At 43.9% G+C, this 19,459-nt stretch overlaps 1 protein-coding gene across 5 annotated transcripts in view; it reads right to left on the bottom strand.

The window, feature by feature from the left end:
* Nucleotides 1–8,632: 8,632 nt before the first annotated feature.
* Nucleotides 8,633–19,459, bottom strand: part of ANKRD10 (ankyrin repeat domain 10) — a 36,379-nt gene continuing 25,552 nt past the window's right edge. For 2 of the 5 annotated variants that reach the window (XR_012092627.1, XM_007960901.3), the window contains 2 exons: nucleotides 13,790–13,885; nucleotides 8,633–10,209 (listed from right to left, as the gene is read on the bottom strand). Coding sequence is in view for 2 of the 5 variants with exons in the window: in XM_007960901.3 (XP_007959092.3) it covers nucleotides 9,734–10,209; nucleotides 13,790–13,885 (572 nt within the window). In the remaining 3 variants the exon portion in view is untranslated. Of the gene's footprint in view, nucleotides 10,228–13,204; nucleotides 13,886–19,459 lie in introns of all 5 variants that reach the window. The other 3 variants (XR_012092626.1, XR_012092625.1, XM_007960900.3) reach the window with 2 other exon arrangements.

Genomic DNA, 19,459 nt, shown 5'->3' on the forward strand with positions numbered 1-19,459 from the left:
AGGGGAACTTGCCCTGGGCATGGAAAATGCTGACCAGCTCCCTGTTTTGGAAAATGACCTCATCCCCAGGCTGCCCACAGGAGGTGGAGCATGCCAGTGCCGTTCCTTACTGGTGTGTATAGCACTGCTTTTGTTCTTTTTGTGCAGCCTGTGGAGTGTACTTCTATAGCTGTCATTTCACTCCTGTGTTTTCCCGGCCTTGGGCGAGGATCCCACGCTGCTGGGAATGAAAGCTTCCTGTTTCCTCGGTTGCTTTCACAGTCCCTCCGTCTTCCAGAGAGAGGTGTTTTGTTTTGTTTTGTTTTGTTTTGTTAGAGACAGGATCTCACTCTCTCACCCAGGCTGGAGTGCAGTGGCACGATCTCGGCTCCCTGCAACCCTGCTTCCCAGGCTTACACCGTCCTCCCACCTGTGAAGGGAAAATAAATCTCGGGCCCCCAAACTCAAGCCAAAGGGAAAAGTCAAGCTGGGAACTGGGTCGTGCAAACCTCCCTCCCCTTTTGGTCCCTAAATAAGATGCTGCAAGATGAAAAGCTACATACCTCCCCTATATTTTACCCACAAGGAAATTCCTAGTGAGCTCTGAGATCTTTACTCTAAGGTGTTTCTGTTAAGATTTCACGATGGCAATGCAAATTCACAGCTCATCTTTACGGGTGCAGTCAACCCCTGCCCGACAGACACAAATGCATACCTGATTGTTCCCCTGCCCCATTTGTCTATGTCATCTTGTGTAAAAATAATGCAGATTCAATGAGCCAAAGGCGTGACTATTTTTCTCTACCCGCCTTTTACATGAAAATTGTATACTTGTCATTATCCCACCCTTTCCCCTTTAAATTTGGAGCCCTCAAAATCATCTTCAGAGAAAGGTACAGACTGTTTCCCGGGTGTTCGTCCTCAGCTTTGGCAAATCTCCTAAAATGATTGAGACTTGTCTTGTCATTTTTCTCAGTTGACACACCTCAGTCTCCCAAGTAGCTGGGACTACAGGCATGCGCCACCAAGCCCAGCTAATTTTTGTATTTTTTTGTAGAGACGAGGTCTCACGTTGTTGCCCAGGCTGGTCTTGAACCCCTGAGCTCAGACAATCTGCCCACCCCAGCCTCCCAAAGTGCTGGGATTACAGGCGTGAGTCACTACGCCCAGCCGAGAGAATTTTAAAACCACTAAGGAAATAGTGCCATTGTTAGGAATCAGAGACTTAATGTGCTGTTTCATGTAGTGATTCCTGTCGTTTTACTTGCAAAGTTGGCTTCAATTATCTTGAATTATATGAACTGTCAGAAAAGCCCTACAGTAGATGATGGTAATGAAAAGACATCCTTTAGCAGACAGGGAATAGGACTGATTCACTGATGCATCTGAGTTGGAATTTTTGTTTCTAAAAACCTTGTAATTAAATTCCCTGGTGAGAGCACAGTAGCCTTCATAAATGGGAAAACAGAAAAATCGAAGTAGTTCTCAAACTGTCCTGGAATCTTAAAGTCCAGGGGGCACCTGGCAGAGGGGAGCCATGGAAAGATGGCAGGGAAGGGAGGGTTAAGGCGAGGCCAAGATAAGCCAAGCAGGACTGTTCTAGTTTGTCTTTCTTATTTTGTTCTTAAGAAAACTTGCTGAATGTAGCTGGATTCAGATCTTCCTGTTTGAAAACAAAAAAGGCAATAAAATGAAACACCCGACGTGTCCTCTGCCGTTCCCCAGCCCTCCTGCCTCTACCTGCCGTGGGTGAGCACTCTTCAGGGTGCCTGGTGGAGAGGCCCCTGCCCTCCCCTGCACGGAGGTGGGGTGGCCTTAGGCCAACAACCATCAAAGAACTCAGGCCCTCAGTTCAGTGACCTGGGGGAGCGGGAGGGAACTGGGTCCAGTCAGCAGCCATGGGCATGAGCTTGGATGCAGAGGCTCCAGGGGAGCTTTCAGATGAGACTGCAGCCCTGGCTGACACTGCACTGTGATCTCATGAGAACGTGAGCCTGAGGAAGGGGCTCCTCCCTGGGTGGGATGTCCTGCCTCAAAGCTCAACGCTCTGCTGCTGCTGTCAGTGCTGTGTTTTGAGGGGGATGCCCCGTGTTGCACTGACCAGCTCTAACCTTGGGGACTCTGCAGCCCTGGTCATGGCCTGGGGACCCCTTCGAGGTGACCTTTCAGCACAGGTACTGGGTGGGTACCCACCCCCAGCCTCTGCCAGACCTTGCCCAAGAGGCACATCCCTCTTTGCTGCACTGTGGACCTGCCTGCCCAGGTACTGGGGCACTTGGTCATCTGGGGGCTGTGACCATTACTGGGATGAGGCCTGAACTCCAGGTGGAGATCCCTTTCCCAAGCCTGCCCTTCCCGGAGCCCTGGGACCTCCCAGAGTCCTCTTGACCTGTGTGGTTCTGCTTGTACAGGTTAGAAACTTCTAGTTCAGCTTCCCTAGCTTAGCCCTGCCGGTCTTCTGCTGAATGCCCAGAGAATTGGGGGACCCATGGCGCCTCCCCTCTGCCCACTCCTTCCCTGCCCGCCTGCCCATGAGGCTCTGCCACGCAGCTGCTGTAGGGCTTTTCACCTGGCCCTCACCTGTGGGACCTCCGCCTCATCCTCAGCTCTCCCTGTGGATTGACCACAAAGTGGTCACTCAGAGTCCCTCAGGGATGGTTTCAGAGCTTCACCGGCCTCCCTTCCCCACCCTGCAACCTTCAAAGCCTGAGCGCACGCCCCACACACGCTCTTCCCAACAGAGAAAAATGTGACCCCATCCATGTCCTGTCCCAGACACCCAGGAGCTGCAGTCCTCTCCCCTTTCCGCGCAGTGGAAGCTTCTCCAGGGCTGGAGATGCCCACCCTCCCAGCGACTCCTGCCCGGCAGACTCCGATTCCGACCCTGTTCTGTCCGCATGGCCCCTTTCCGGCCCCATCTCCCCTGCCCATCTCCTGAGACCTCTCTAAGGCCCCTAGGCTCCTGAGCGGGCCCCAGCAGGGCCCCTAAGCTCCATGATTCTGCACTGCCTGGGCCTTCCCTCCTGCCCCCCAACAGAAGGCTGAGCTGCCATCAGGGGCCTCTTCATGGTGTGCAGGTGCCCCCCACCCCGGCCTCCCCTCCCCCATGGCCTCTCCGCCCCTCCCCTCCCCCATGGCCTCTCCCTCCGCCCTTCCCCATGGCCTCTGATCCTCCCCCCTCCCCAAGTGCCTGCTCTTCCATCCATTCTCCAGATCTGCGCATCACACACATAACATTCACACACATGCATACATTCACACCCACACAAGTCACACATTCACACACGCACATTCATCCACACATGTACAAGTCACACATTCACACAAGTGCATACATCCATACCCACACAAGTCACACACATTCACACATGCACACCCATTCATCCACACATGTACAAGTCACGACATTCACACAAATGCATACATTCACACATCCACACCCACACGTCACACACGTAACATTCACACACGCACACGCATTCATCCACACGTACAAGTCACACATTCACACACCTGCATTCACACACATCCAGATACAAAAGTCACGTTCGCACACATGCCCACACCTCGACAGCACCCACATGCAGCATTCACATCCACGCATGCACGTCACACGCATGTTCACACGTGCACACATATAACACAAGTCTCACACTACAACCACTCATGCACATCAGCCACACATACAAAACATTCACAGCTGCACACACGCATTCATAAACGTCACACACATACAGCATTCACACATGCACAGCAGCCACACACATTTACACACATCCGCATGCATCACACATTTATACACATCTGCGCACACATCACACAAAGCAACATTCACACGTGCACACACATCCACATCCACACACATCACGTACATTCACATATAAACATTCACACATTCACACGTGCACACACATCCACATCCACACACATCACGTACATTCACATATAAACATTCACACATTCACACATGCACACACATCCACATCCACACACATCACGTACATTCACATATAAACATTCACACATTCACACGTGCACACACATCCACATCCACACACATCACGTACATTCACATATAAACATTCACACATTCACACGTGCACACACATCCACATCCACACACATCACGTACATTCACATATAAACATTCACACATTCACACGTGCACACACATCCACATCCACACACATCACGTACATTCACATATAAACATTCACACATTCACACGTGCACACACATCCACATCCACACACATCACGTACATTCACATATAAACATTCACACATTCACACGTGCACACACATCCACATCCACACACATCACGTACATTCACATATAAACATTCACACATTCACACGTGCACACACATCCACATCCACACACATCACGTACATTCACATATAAACATTCACACATTCACACGTGCACACACATCCACATCCACACACATCACGTACATTCACATATAAACATTCACACATTCACACACACCAGGTTCCCACTCACATACAACACACTCCCCTTCACATTCCCATACACACATTTGCACACTCACACATTCCCGACACACTTCCCTCCACACTCCCCCCATTCCCACACTGACACTCTCAAACGCCCACAGTCCTTGCACACATTGGCACACTCACATTCATACACGGACACACATCCTCATGCTCGCTCGCTCATGCATTTGCACACACTGATACGCATCATCACACACTCGCACGCTCAGGGTCTCCCTGGCTGCAGCTGTGTCCGGGGTCACTGTTCACGTCGCTCAGTGAAGACTCTTGGGGTGGTGTCTACCTCCAGCTCCCAGCTCCAGCCCTGCCCTGCCGCAGCCCCCACTACCCTCCCACTGCCCCGGGACCCCCCATTCGCCCCAACCCCGGCTGCAGAGCCGCGCTGGAACCGCCCGGCTCAGCCCCCTCCACCGGCACCCGCGCCCCTCCCCCGGTTCCCGCCCTCCCGATGGCTCCTCCCCTTCCACCCGCTGCCTGTTTCTTGACTCACCTTTTCCGGGAAACTCTTCAATGTTTCCCACGTTCTGTCTCGGAATTATTCTACCTTTTTCTCGTCCTTAATAAAACCCCAAAAACCCAACCTATGGAAAAGTCAAAAAGGGCAATTCAATGAATACCCAGTCTACATTTTCCAGTACTTATCACTAGTTGCTTAGATCTCATCATTAGAAACATTCCAGCACTTCTCTCACTGTGGCCTGCAGAACCCCGGGGTCCCCAGGACCCCATTTCAGGGGGTCCCCAAGATCAAAACGGTCTCATTACCAAGATGTGGCTTGCCTTTTTCAGTGTTGACATCTACACTGAGGGTTCAAAAGAAACTGGGTAAAGCTACTAGCACCTTAGCAAAAACGGCCCCGACCTGATCACCTTTATATTCTTCACTGCTGTGCAGTCAAAAAAAGAAAAAAGTCAATTTCATTTAAGAATGCCCTCAATGCAGTAAAAATGAGTAAATTTTGACAGCACACATTCTGTGTGATGTAAAGAAAGTGCGTAAAGGATTTGTTGGGTACGGTTGTCTCCAGGAAAAGCACATCTCTGGCTGATTGTGTGGTAAGTGTATCCAGTCACTTTTTCAGAAACATCATTTTCATTTGAAATAATGGTTGACAAGCTATGTGATTTTTTTAAAAAACTAACCAGGTTATAATGCAGTGGCTCAAGCCTATAATCCCTGCACTTTAGGAGGCCAAGGTGGGAGGATTGCTTGAGGTCAGGAGTTTGAGACAGCCTGGGTAAAATAGTGAGACCCCATGTCAAAAAATAAAAATTAGCTGGGCATGGTGGTGCACGACTGTAGTCCCAGCTACCTTCAAGGCTGAGTCAGGAGGATCCCTTGAGCCCAGGAGGTCAAGGTTGCAAGGAGCCAAAATCGCATCATTGCACTCCAGCTTGTGCGACAGACTGAGACCCTGCCTCCACTTAAAAAAAAAAAACAAAAACAAAAAAATTAACCCAGTGAACCTTCTACTTCAAGGAAAACTGACAGTATTTGTGTCCAGTGATAAAATTTGAGTTTTTCAGCATAAATCAGAATGTTGTAAAACTTATATCCAGTACCATGTGCTTGACAATTTCCAACTTTTGACTTTCATGAGATTATTGGTGATCAATGTTTTATTTATTTTTAGAGATGGAGTCTTGCTCTGTCACCCAGTTTGGAGTGCAGTGGCGTGATCTCAGCTTACTGCAACCTCTGCCTCCCGGGTTCAAGTGATTCTCCTGCCTCAGCCTCCCAAGTAGCTGGGATTACAGGTGCCTGCCACAACGCCCAGCTAATTTTTTTTTTATTTTTAGTAGAAATGGGGTTTCACCTTGTTAGCCAGGATGGTCTGTATCTCCTGACCTCATGATCCGCCCGCCTTGGCCTCCCAAAGTGCTGGGATTACAGGCGTGAGCCACCGCGCCTGGCCGGTGATCAATGTTTTAATATTAATGAAAGTTTCAACACTTGAAAGACTTGCAGAACTCAGTTAAAAGATCTTTCCTAAGTAAATAATGCATAAAGTTACAAAATTACGCATGGGTTAAAGGTCCTTTCTAAGTGAAAGATAGATGGACTCTACTGTAACCTAATACAAGAAGCTCACTGATGCGGGTCCTAATTCAACATTCCAACTAGCCTTTAAGAAACTACCGTTACTGGATGGAAGGTCTTGACTGCGAGTTGTCCAAGTTCCTGGTGCAGTTGAATAAACACACAAAGCAATAAAAGAAGGAAACAATGAAAGAAGCAAAAAAGCGCGCAGATTTATTGTAGCAGAAGTACACTTCACAGAATGGGAGCCAGCTTGAGCCAGGCTCAAGAGTCCCCTCCGTTTAGGGTTTTCCCTAAGCTGAAAGAATTTGGTAACACCCCTAGGTGCCCTTTAGAGGCCTCCAATTGGCTGCATCCTATGAAAGATTGGCCTGCAACCAATCAGACGCTGAAGCGGAGACTGTCTTGTTACCATAGGTAGCAGACTGTGGCCTGAGTGCTGCCTCATCTCGCCTAGAACTGGCTGTACCTGCTGTTCTTTTGCTTATGCCTTAGCCCTTGGTTACCCTAACTTCCTATTCTCCTGCCCCACGACCACTAGAGTTTGGGCGTGGCATCAGACACTCACAATTAACTGCAAAGACAATTCAAATATCCCTTTTTCCAATTACCTAACTGTGTAAGGCCAGATTTTCTCCACATACTTCAACCAAAAATTTATTTAGGTATTCTATCTCCGAGTAATGTTTTATAGTTTTCAGTGTAGAGGTCTTGAACATCTTAAGATATTTTCCTAGGTATGCTATGGTTCGGGTGCCACTGTAAATGGGTTTTATTTCATTTTCCAATTGTTTCTACTAGTACAAACGAATGCATGCATGGGAAAGTATCTTCAGGCCAAAAAGACTAAGACTCAGGGAGCTATTCTTTCAGTATAAACATCAGTTCTGGTGGACACAGAAAAACCTAAACTTATTCTCAATGTTAAAATGACAACCATATTTTTTAATACAGCATTTTTCTTTCAAGTCCCAAAAATACCCCAAAAACACTTGTCTCAAATAAATACAAAGTAGACAGACTAATGCACCTTTACATACCCACTACCCAGCTTTAACATCAGCTCGCACCAACTGTGTTTGATCCTTGTCTCCACTCACCAGGGAGCATGGGCTTCACTCATATTTTTATATTTTGAAGCAAATTCCAGGCATAGTATTAGTTCCCTCATCACCATTTCCTTATGTATCGCTAAATAAGAACTGAATATACTAGTGTAAATGACTGTAAACTAGAGTATGACAAACTACTTCAGTCATCCACTCAAGTGTAGATGTTGCCCTACTCTAGGTTCTATGCAATATTTTTGTTCCTAAGCAGTCATATTCTGTCCAAAAATTCAAGACTAATCAAAAGTATGTTTAGTGTGTTTTCAGAGATTCACTTAACGTTTTTCAGCAAATTAACTCACTATAGAATATCTGCAATACCTTAGAAAACAGTCCAAACGGGATGGCGTCAGGTTTCATCTTAAAAACTCAGTCGTTTGGTTGGCTTCTTGGATCAGCCTGAGGTCAAATCTCAGTTCTAAGCTTGGTTACTAGTGTCTGCCATAGGATGGGGGCGGTGGAGAGCACTATGCATTCTCTTCCTGTTCTCACTGTAATTTTTGCAAAACTTCCAAAGCGTAATGCTCTCTCATTGTGGTCTATTAAGTTTTTACAAGAATATGCATGATGTACTGAATGTTTTAAATAACATAGGTAGGCATGCCAGAATGGCTATTTTGGTGCTATTTATAACTGTAATTCATATTCCTAAAAGGCTTACATTAATGAACACTTGCTAAAACCAAAGAAGTTTAGAACATGATGGTTGCTGTCTTTTATGAAAATAAGCACCGAGGCACGATGCTGAACTGACATGCAATTCATCCTTCCTCCACAGAGGCTCAGCACCAACAGGGCCCATAAAACTCGAGTAGAAACTCAAAAACGGGAAAAAACACCCTACGAAGAGTGTCAGAGAGTCAAGTAAAATCTTAGAAGCAAAAGGAAACAAGAGTCAACTTCTCCTCCCTTCCCATTCCTTCCACAGATACCCGCACCCTGCTGGCCGCCAAGCCCGGAGAGAAACCCCACGGACAAACTGAGTGTGTGAGTTTTTTATTCAATTTGTGAAGGACAGTTTCAAAACAAAATGTTAGTAACACTCTTAGAACACTGGTTTGTTCGTTTGACATTTTCTCTATCTGCACCAATTTTTATTACAAAAATCAAAAAAGTAAAAATTCATTACAATATTTGCACAGTATAACCACTAGTTGCCTAGACAAAAGCTAATTTCTACAAAATCAAAAACTTAATGCAGTTTTATTAAGAGAGTCAAAATTCTCTCAGTTAACTGGATATACATAGTGGTATATATATATCTTAAAGCAGAAAACCCAAAAAACAAAACCAAGGAAAAAAGAAAATACATGTCAAAAGTCAGTTAAATATTTTGACCTGACAGTTCCTACAAATAGTAACTTCCACTACATATAAAGGAATCTGTTACATGTGGTAAAATTTCCAGAGACCAAGTAGGAAATGTGGAATTAAAAACAGTAAATCAGAACGCAGCCCCAGGCTGGGCCTGCTTTCCATGAAGCCCAAGGCAGTGATCTCCACCAAGGAGGGACCACTGTCTACAACTAAAACCTTCAACCACATGGTGATCTGCAAAGCTTCATTGAAAAAGACAAACGTTCTCTTCTTCACACAAATCACTGCAGAAATCTTTGTAAGGCTGTACCTTGCATAGGGAAATAGTTGTATTCTGTCAAATTCTACAGAAAACAGTGGAAGCAAGCTTTTTAAAATGATGCCCATGTGCAAAGAGATAAATTACCAGGCACCTCATTTACCGCCCCAATTTATCTTGATCATATAATCTTTTAACAAAAGGAAAAACAGCAGTATCTGGTGACAGTATTAAAAAGACAATGTTGAGACTGGCATCACAAAAACTCCAAAAGTACATCTTATAAAAAGGACACCTCACTGTAGAAACATCTATGCACTTAGTAAGCCCTACTCATGCACAAACAAGCAGTCGCTGGGAACTTGTCGAAGTTGACTTTTTCAGAAAGTTAAAGTATAAAAAAAATAGTACAAGTTGTGACATTCGTTCAAATTGCTGCTACATCGGTATTCTGAGCTGGCTACCAGGAAGGACTCCTGCATTTCCAAGAGCCAGGCCAGTGTCTCTAGGAGCCGTGGTGCAGGTGCATGGTGCCCAGCACGGCACTGTCGTACCGCTCCTGCACCTTCACAGACTTGGAATGCTCGACCACACTGTTCAGTTCTGGGATGCTTTCAGCAGTGTCCCCAAACCCGTGGTAGTGTCCGTAGTACAGGTTATCCCCAATGTCTTCCACCCAGGAAGGCCTACTGGCTATACAGCTACTTGGACTCCCGTTCAGGTGCAGAGAACCGCACAACTCAGGGTTAGCTCCCAGGGTCTTCTCTGGCTCCTCAGTCCCATCAATGCAGAGAGAACCCTGGCTACTCGGAAATGGCTGTCCTGGGGCTAATCCACTGCTAATTCCGTTAGATCCTGTCAAGCACTGGCCATTCCTGCTTTCCATCCCACTGAGCGGGGTCGTGGAGGGGAAGTCCAAATGTCCATTGATGACACATCCATTTGTCAATGTATTCGATACGGAGCTACTGTTTTTCATATCTGCATTAAGAAATACACCTGTCACCAAAATTCAGAACCAATGAGAGAGGAGAAACTATAAAATGCTTCATTGCCATTACAATTTTAAAGAATTTTAGTTTTTGGGTTTTTCTTCCCTTTTAAACCAGTTCTTTTTTCAAAGTAAAATGTGCATAAGTAGACTTAATATTAAAACGTTAACAGTAGTATTTGCCTGGTAAGATAGGAAAATCACATGCATGTCAGTAGCATCAGGTAGCTCAACTGAAAAATGTTAAGGTGACAAATACACTGCATGAAAAATACCAACACAGTCCCGAAAAGCCATCAATAAAGTGCTCTCATTTTAAGACTACTTTCGAGAGTGGTTTAAAAATCGCCCCTGAAAAGGTCCATCAGAACTGAGTGTAAAGTGTTCTACAGAGGGTTCCAATAGAACACAAACTTCTCTAGTTCTCAAGCGAAAATGGGAAAAAAAAAAAAAAGGTAAATTAAGTGAATTAAGGAAGCTCTTTGAACTATGTACGACAGCATCACATGAGGTTTTTAAAAAATCTTCTCATAAATCAGGTAGGGACTGTTGACCCTTCCCCTGAGCCTCAAATCAGGGCTATTAAAAGGAACCCCTAAGTTTTTATTTTTATTTTTTTCAGGAGCACAGAAATCTACGTAGTACTTCTGCCAAACGCCACATGAGAGCACTGGCATAATACAGAGAAACCAGCGACCACAGCAAGGAACTGTGACGGCCAACAGTCCTCACGCTTGCAGGCCTGGGCCAACAGCACTTCTAGTCCAGCAATTAAAATGACCATGGCAGCTAGGGTTTCATTAGGTTACTTTCAAAAACCACCTTTGCTGGAAAAAATGTTGATAGTTTAATCTGCACATACAGACATCTATCAAGAGGGAGTGTCTTATGGGATAAAAAGTCCATCACGGAACATCTGGGCACACCAGGACAGGCAACGACAAGTCACTCTTCTGTATACTGGAACTTGAGAATCAGTAATATTCATGTTCACAACAATTCACATAACAGTATAAGGGATGATCTAAAATTATCTCTAACTTGGTAATACTAGATTTTATCTCAATGTTCTTCACTACCAAAGCAAAGCATGATATTAAATCTAGAAGAGCTCAGTTCTAATAACTTTTAGAATAAGGACGCAGCTTAAATACATCCGATTACCCTAACACGTCACACGCTGCGCGACTCTTCCCATGGAGGGCTTCCTCTCCGTCTCACCGCCTGCATACCTGACAGAGCTTTCTGATATGTCCTGCAGGTCTTCCGGCCAATAAAGGATCACGGCTTGTTCAGTGAATGGAAACATTATCTAAATATTCCATTAATTGTCCAGTTTTTAGATACTTCAGCAACATAGTTTAATAATTGCTATAAATTCTTCATAGGACAATAGATTTTTTTCCCCCAAATTAAGTGATAGCTTTTCTATTTGGCTAAAATCTTAGACTAGAAAATGTGTGTTAAGGACTAAATAGAAAATAAAAACAAATAAAACAAGTTATTTCCAGGGGAAATTCATACGATTTTTTCCAAAAACAAAGTATAAACAATGTTTTCCTAGGTGACAAAACTCAAATATGATGGCAACACTGACAGTTGTTTATTGTATGTATAGTTTTTACTAAGAGAATAAAGTAAGTAGAATTTTACTTCAGTGCCCAGTTAAACTAAATCTGTTCTATTATTTAATCTCCAAATCAAGGCTGGTTGGTAAGCTCATGTTGTTACAGAGAATCTAATAAAACTGAGCATAAAACAGCGGGCACCTCAGACCCACCGAGGGACAGCACACACATCACAACCTCCAACGCTCTCCCTTCCTCTGCTCCCAGCTGCTGGCCACGACCTGCACTTCCCTTCTCACTGTCTGCCTGGCCAGCCCCCGGATCCCACGAACATCCAAACACAATGCTGGGGATGAGGTTTCAGACAAGATCCTACTTCCCTTCCAGCCAACCCCATAGAGAAGATCGGGATTTAGAAGCAAGCACCCTCCTACCTGAGTCCTTTCCAGGGGTGGGGACACTTGACCCTCCCCTGAGTCTCAAACTAGGGGCATTTAAAATGCAAAGATAGCTGTACATAGTTGTTCAAAAATGTAGACTTCTTTGGAAATAATTTTGGCCAAACAAAAATTTGAACTTAAGTGTTTAAAGGAGAGCAGCCTTTGGTCTGATTCTCAAAGGACTATGGAGGCAGCTCCCTCAAGCTTCTAGTGGACGTGGAGTGCCATGTCCCACAAGGAAAACCTCGAGTAATCTCTAGTGATTTAACACATTGTTTATTCAGTCAGAGTGTCATAAATCAAATGACGGGAAACACGGGGTGTGTGGCATCTGGTAAACGGGATGGGCTGGGTTTTACAAAAGTACGTTCCAGCTTGGATATAGTTTAACAAAGAACTAATGTCTGACGAATAAAGGGTGGCCACTTCTGCCTATTCAAAAGCAGGTAGCAAGGTCATTTTTAAAAAACGCAGGATTTGAGTTTTGTTATGGATCTTTACCTAAGGTCAAATAGTCCCTGACTACAGAAAACCTATTGTTTTAAATCTACTAACTGATCAGAATTTCTCTACTGGGAAAAAGGCGACCCCAGCAATTCTGTAGCTTTCAGAAAGATGAACACATTTTCTTTTAACTTTAGTGAACAGAAATGATTTTTTCATGTGGGTTTGGGAAAAAAATACTTTTTTTTTAATCCCCAGTTATGAATTTTGCATAAAGACATAATAAACTAAAAAAAAATCTACTTCTAAATATATTAACATGTTAAGAGAATGGCTAAAAATGTTTTTGTAGTCACCTGAATAAAAGAGCAGCAGAAAAAAAGCAATAGCTAAACGGACAAATCATTTTAGATATTCTAAATGCTATAAGAACTGAGCTTCTTCTGCCTTTTAAAAATTGGAAATAGGAATACTGTTTTAATATACTAAAAACATTAATGTATAAAATGTGTGTTTTGAAACACAGTGTTTACCATTTTAACAGACTCAGAATGAAGACCACAGAAACCAAAGCAACCAAGTCCTGGGTAAAAGATTCCATGCTGGAGTGACCGGGTGGAGTCAGAACCACATTGACTAGTTCTCAGTGTTTACTGCTAGTCGTCCTCTTTGCGGTATATTGGTTTGAAAATATTAACCGTAGCATGTTCGGTATATTCACCCAAAGGCCATATGTCAGAAAATTAAAAATGCAAACCTCATTAAAAATAAGCAAGGCACATTCAGCAACAGCTTCAAATCAGAATAGAAAGATTGCACTTACATTTTTCATGTTCATAGAATATACCCAAAACACTGATCCTTGTATCTACAAACTTGCCCAAGATATGCAAATTATAACATTTTTAAAAGACACTGGACAACACAGTGCAAAACATCTGAGAAAAACTCATGTTAGAAGTAATATGCATACTGATTCTTGCAACGACAAGGGGTCTGCATTGCTGACACAGTATATATTTCTATTTCTTTTGGTCCAACAGAACCACTCTCCTGCTGTTTGGTGTCTTCGACCATTGGATTGTTGTTGCAGCTAACAGGAAACTGTCCACTCCCACCTGTTACAACAGCAAACTCCCTATCAACGTGCATTTTGTCAGCATCGTCTTCTGTGTCGCCATTCATGAGTGGCACGGCAGAATCCAAGCTTTGAGCTGCACAGAAAACAAAGACTATTTCAGATTCCTTTGTAACAAGATAAGTGTTCAGACACACAGTTTACATTATTTTGTGTGGGCACTGAACACTTTAAACAATCACATAAAAAAAAAATCGACAGGTCACTAATGAGCTTAGCACACGACTGAAAAACTTTTCCACAGTCAAAAAAATTTATTGACATGTGCAGTGTTTAAAGTCATGGAATTTCAGATACCTACTATAAGATTTACTTGATGGCAAAAATTCTAATTTTCTGGCCATTTAGAGGACATAAAGTGGTTATATAACCTGGAAACAATTCTAAACTCCATTTTCAAATTCAGTAGACTTTAAAAACAAACAAAAAAAATACTAAGACAATTCTTAACATACAATTAAAACAATCCTGATTTTTTTAAAAAATTCACTATTTCCATTAACAAAAAAATAATGTAAAGGCTGAGAGACTCAAGAGTAGTCTGTCAGCACTGTTCCAGAGTGGCATTTGATCTGAGCACCAAAATACAGTAAAATAATTACACCAAAATACAGAAAGAGTTAGAAATGTGAAGTTAAAGCTACATGGGCACTTCACTTACAAGATTACCATCCTCTGCACTGTGGAGATGCGAATGCCCCATGTGATACACTCTGCACAAGCACCTCCGCCTCCGAATCCTAGCAAGACTCACTTCTTACAAGCAGCTCCACGTGTCTGAACGGCTTCTAGTGTTTAAAAATGTGTTTTAAACAAAAAGGATTCTAACAAATCACTGTTACATGTTGCTTTATTTACCATGGCATAAATGTTGTATCAGTTAATTTCAAAACAATCTTTCCTCTGCCCTATGACTGTATTACGATTCACCTAACCCAATTCCCTGCAGCTGTCTGGGCTGCTTAGCCCTTTTCTTTCCTATCATGAACACCACAATTAACATACTCATAAATGCATTTTTGTGTGTATTTCTGGTTAACTCAGATACTTAGAATTATTTCTGGGCCAAAGAATACACACCACAAATAGCAACTTTCAGTGCTAAATACCTCTTTCACATAAACATTTAAAAATAGGGAGAACGGAACTTTGCAGCTTAAATTAGCTAATTTTAGAGGCACACAACTCATTTTTGATTATACTGTATATACTGGATCTGGATTATTCTACAAAGATGCTAATGTACGGGATGAGAAACCCGATTTCTGAATTGGTATCTGGGAGACAAACAGAGCAGTGTGATTTGTGTAGTTGGGGGGATTGGGGGTAATCAGAAGTCTGAATAGGTAGGAGGCCAAAAGCATTCTTAAAATACAGGTGCTTTAAAACCAGAGGCATTAAATGGTGGATTTTAGTCCTTACTCATTCAAAGCTTTAAAAAATCTTCCACAGGCCAGGCTCCACTTTCACTGTGACTCAGGCATGTACTTTTAAGGGATCAGTGTGTAAGCAGGGCATCTTTTGGGGGAAAAAAAAAATTGGCTGGGCGTGGTGGCTCATGCCTGTAATCCCAGCATTTTGGGAGACCGAGGCAGGTGGATCACGAGGTCAAACGATCAAGACCATCCTGGCCAACATGCTGAAACCCCGTCTCTACTAAAAATACAAAAATTAGCCGGGTGTGGTGGCGAGCGCCTGTAGTCCCAGCTACTTGGTAGGCTGAGGCAGGAGAATCACTAGAACCCGGGAGGCAGAAGTTGCAGTGAGCCGAGATCATGCCACTGTACTCCAGCCTGGTGACAGAGCTCGACTCTAAAAAAAAAAAAAAAAAAAATTGGGAGCGTGGGGTGGTGGAAGAGCAGATCTCCCAAGTGTGCGAAAGTCGTCCCAACCTCCAGGAACCTTCATGGCATGCATACACGGAGAACCTGCAGCCAAGAGCAGGTCAGCGTTCGCTCCTCCCACAGGCTGCAATCCTGCAAAGCCAACCACGAACACGGTTTGTACAAAAGGGTGAACTTTGATGGGAATACAATGCAGACAGCTTAAAATACCTACACACTCAATTGGCATTCAGAGGCCAATGTTCCCCAGGATAAAGTGACAACTAGGGGTTACCTGCAATTTCACACCTCTGAAAAGCAGGTTAGAAAACCCCAACAGAGAAGAGCCTCACGAAAGCTGGGGTGTTTGTCTTCTTCACTAGGCCCAGTACCTAGAATAGTACTCACATCAACAGATGAAGCCCACTCACTAGCCAGGAGAAACAAAACCACAAGGTAAACAAAAAAATGATCAGTAGCCGGCGCAGCCTGTAATACAACCCGAGGAATCACCATCCAGGCAGGCCTGGCCGTGCCAGGTGCAGGTGCAGGAGGCGCCACTAGGGGGCCGAAGAGCCGCGTCAAGGGCAGCCCAGGGAGGAGGAGAAAGCGGGCAAAACACTATGTCCCAGCAATTCATCCTGTAACTAGAAGGCTCACGGCGGCCAGGGACCTCTCAGAAGCTGCTCCATTGAGTAGACGCATCTTTCGTTAATGCGGATGGTTTCTCTAACAAAGCAGGGTAAGAATGAAAGGCTTCCATATTTTACCAAGCAAGATTCGATTGTGGGAATCATGCCAACAAAACCTAGAATTTCATTCTATCTCCATAGATATGGCCTCTCTATACAGTGTAGTTCCCACCAGCTGTCCCAGAGCCTTGGGTAATGCTGTTTCATGAATGCCACCTTCTTCATTCCTAGCAGCTATACTAAGTTCTCAATTGGCTGGTACAGATATTAAGCCTGCAATTATCTCTTTAAATTATGCTGTAAGCCATGAAATTAAAACTGGCCTCTCAAAATTTTAAGAACATTGGATTTGGACCCATTTCCTCCCACAATCAAGACCCTGCCAACTGTGGCATTTGCTCCCACACACCTGTTGCCACTGCTGAAGGAATCAATTACATCTTGCATTTGAGAAAGGTGGCCTGTACAATTTCAGAAAAATGTCTTCCAAGGTCATCAGTTTACTCAGGAAGCACTATCCTTTCCTGTCTTCCTATGAGTCTTAAACAGTGATTATTTCTGAAAATGTTAGCATGACCACTTTTTACAAAGGGTCTTTACCTGACTGTAAAAGCAGGTGTCTGTTGGGAAGACAGGCTTCTAGTACACCTGAGACACAACGTTCAGGATGGAAACCTACCTAGGACTAGCTCAAAACCTCCAGCCTCCCTGCTCACAAATACAGCCACGTCCAGGTGTGGTCACTGCCTGCCCTCCTAAGCGAGAACTACAGCCAGTCGAGCATGCCTCTGGCTGAGAAACCCGCATTCCTGACCCTGGAGGACACGTAGAGATGTTCCACTTAGGGCTGATGCCCAGGGCAACTAAACGGTCTGCATTTGTATTTTCATCTGAAATTTGGGGGTTGCACAAAACCCCTAAAGGCAGTTCCCAGTAACTGCAACTATATGAGCTTTCAGGATCCAGCAGCTTGAAACCATGAAAAAAGTCTTAGTTTCAAGTTCGGAAAGGTCTGCCGCATTACAGAAGTAACACACCTGGACATCAAGGTCGTGCCACTACAGAGGCTTGTGGGAGTGCTGACCAGGTGAAGACACTCCGGTGCACCACTCATACCAACACACAGGAAAACAGGACTGTAACTGACAGGCATGACTGCAGATACATGTAAGCTTTAGGAAAAATGCCTGATCATAACTTTATTTTAAAAAAAAAAAAGCACTTTAGGAACAGTCATATTTTGGGATATAGGAGCTCCAATCAGCCAACAGGACCTTACTCCCGAGACCCGAGCCATACTGGTTATATTTCCCAAGACTAAAGCAGGAGACATTTTACAAGTCAAAAACTGCCAAGTAGTTTCACACAATGAACTTAGGCGAAGCTTGAGATCGTGACCTAGACTTGTAATCTACCTTTTACTGTGCCTCTAGGTGCTGTGTGGAAGGGTCCCAGGTGTTGACCCACAACCCTTGAAAGGTAGCCAAAAGGCCCAGGACCCCTCCCGCCTGTGGCCTTTCCACTGAACTGAGAGCATCCTGCTGTTGCTTCCACTGGGGAAGCCTCAATGTCCTCTCATTAAAGCAGCAAGGCAAGACGCTCTGCCTTCTCGGTTTCCCACCAGTCGTTACCTGGAACTATTCTTTGTTCTGCTGTAGAGCACATTTTACTCAACTTTTTAAGGTCCTGTTAAAACCAAAATGTTTTTCTATTACAAGGTGACCTTTTGTGGGACCCACCAGGGCCCAGATTCCAGCAGTGCAGAGGGCTGGGATGACTCCAGGCAGCAGGAAGCAGCAGCAACCAAGGACAGAGGAAGGCAGTGAGCGCTCTGGAAAGACTAGGGCAGACTGGGGGTTTGGCTCAAATACAAAAGCGGCTTGTGATCAAGTGTGCCAGTCTTGGTTTTGCTTCCCACTGGAGTGTCCACAACTGTGCTGAGGACAACTCAGGCCCGTTAAGTTTGCTCAAATGGAGACTTTTAACAGTGGAAAACGCAGACACTGTCTGGACTGGAAGTAATTCAGACTGTATTTCAAGACGTCACATCTTCAGGGATCAAGAAAAAACAATCATTCCTTATTTGAACACAATTAGGTAGGTGTGTTCTATCATCCTGGCCAAATTTTTATAAACAAATATACTGCAAATTTGAAAACAGTAAGGATGTCAGCAGTTACAGTGCTCTAATATGTAACTAAACTAGAAGGAACTAAATTGCAAATTTACTCCTGGGAGGCATTTTATTTCCTCTCAAGTTTCAAGCAATTACCATCTATCATTTAACAAACCAGCCAGTCATATCTGCCCTCCTTTACCAATAGTCTTTAACCCTGTTCAACACGAACAGTTAAGGACAAAAGGCAGAGATCCTTTATCCAGGTTAAATCCATTCTGGGAAAGTGTTAAAACTTTCCACCAGTAACTTTACCTCTGTATCATCAGGTTGTAGATACTTCTTTCTGTAAGGTGTTTTTATATTCAATGCCTTCACAGTATGAATGAGATTCTACGATCAATAATATGCCTATGATTAAAACCGAGCTGTTCAGTTCAGTTTAACGCTTGAGATCTACTGTCACCACAGCCTACTTCTGGGACAAATGTTGTCCCAATTGTGAAATTGAAGTTATTGGGTCAGTTTTTAAACTCACACTGTGTTCCCCTGCTTCTTCCCCACGACTCTTAGAGCTCCATCCAAAACAATTATCAGCAAAATAAAGTTTTCACTCATGGAAGGGACTGGCATTCTTTTCTAACCAGGATCACTGAAAAACTTGACAAGTTTCCAAGGAGTACATATAAAAATAATTGCATTGCGTTATTCCTGAAGATTAACCAAGAACACTAGCAAACCTGAACTCAGTTTCATACAGTGCAGCTGGAATCCCGAAGCCCATGCGTCATACCATCAGAGCAAATGATTAACAAAAAACAAAATAAAATTAAAAACTGACTTCCTTGCACCATCTAAAATGAACAAACTTCCACACTGGGTAAAGTATTATCCCAAGATACTTTCCATCAAAACAAACTGCTTAAGTAACTGTGGATTGTATTTCACCCTCCAGAGTTCATGTCCACACCCATTATATGTTCTGACTAAACTGCATTTGATACAGATGCAAATAACTT

This window comes from Chlorocebus sabaeus, chromosome 3, assembly GCF_047675955.1.
Source record: "Chlorocebus sabaeus isolate Y175 chromosome 3, mChlSab1.0.hap1, whole genome shotgun sequence".
In the NCBI taxonomy this organism is placed as follows: domain Eukaryota; kingdom Metazoa; phylum Chordata; class Mammalia; order Primates; family Cercopithecidae; genus Chlorocebus; species Chlorocebus sabaeus.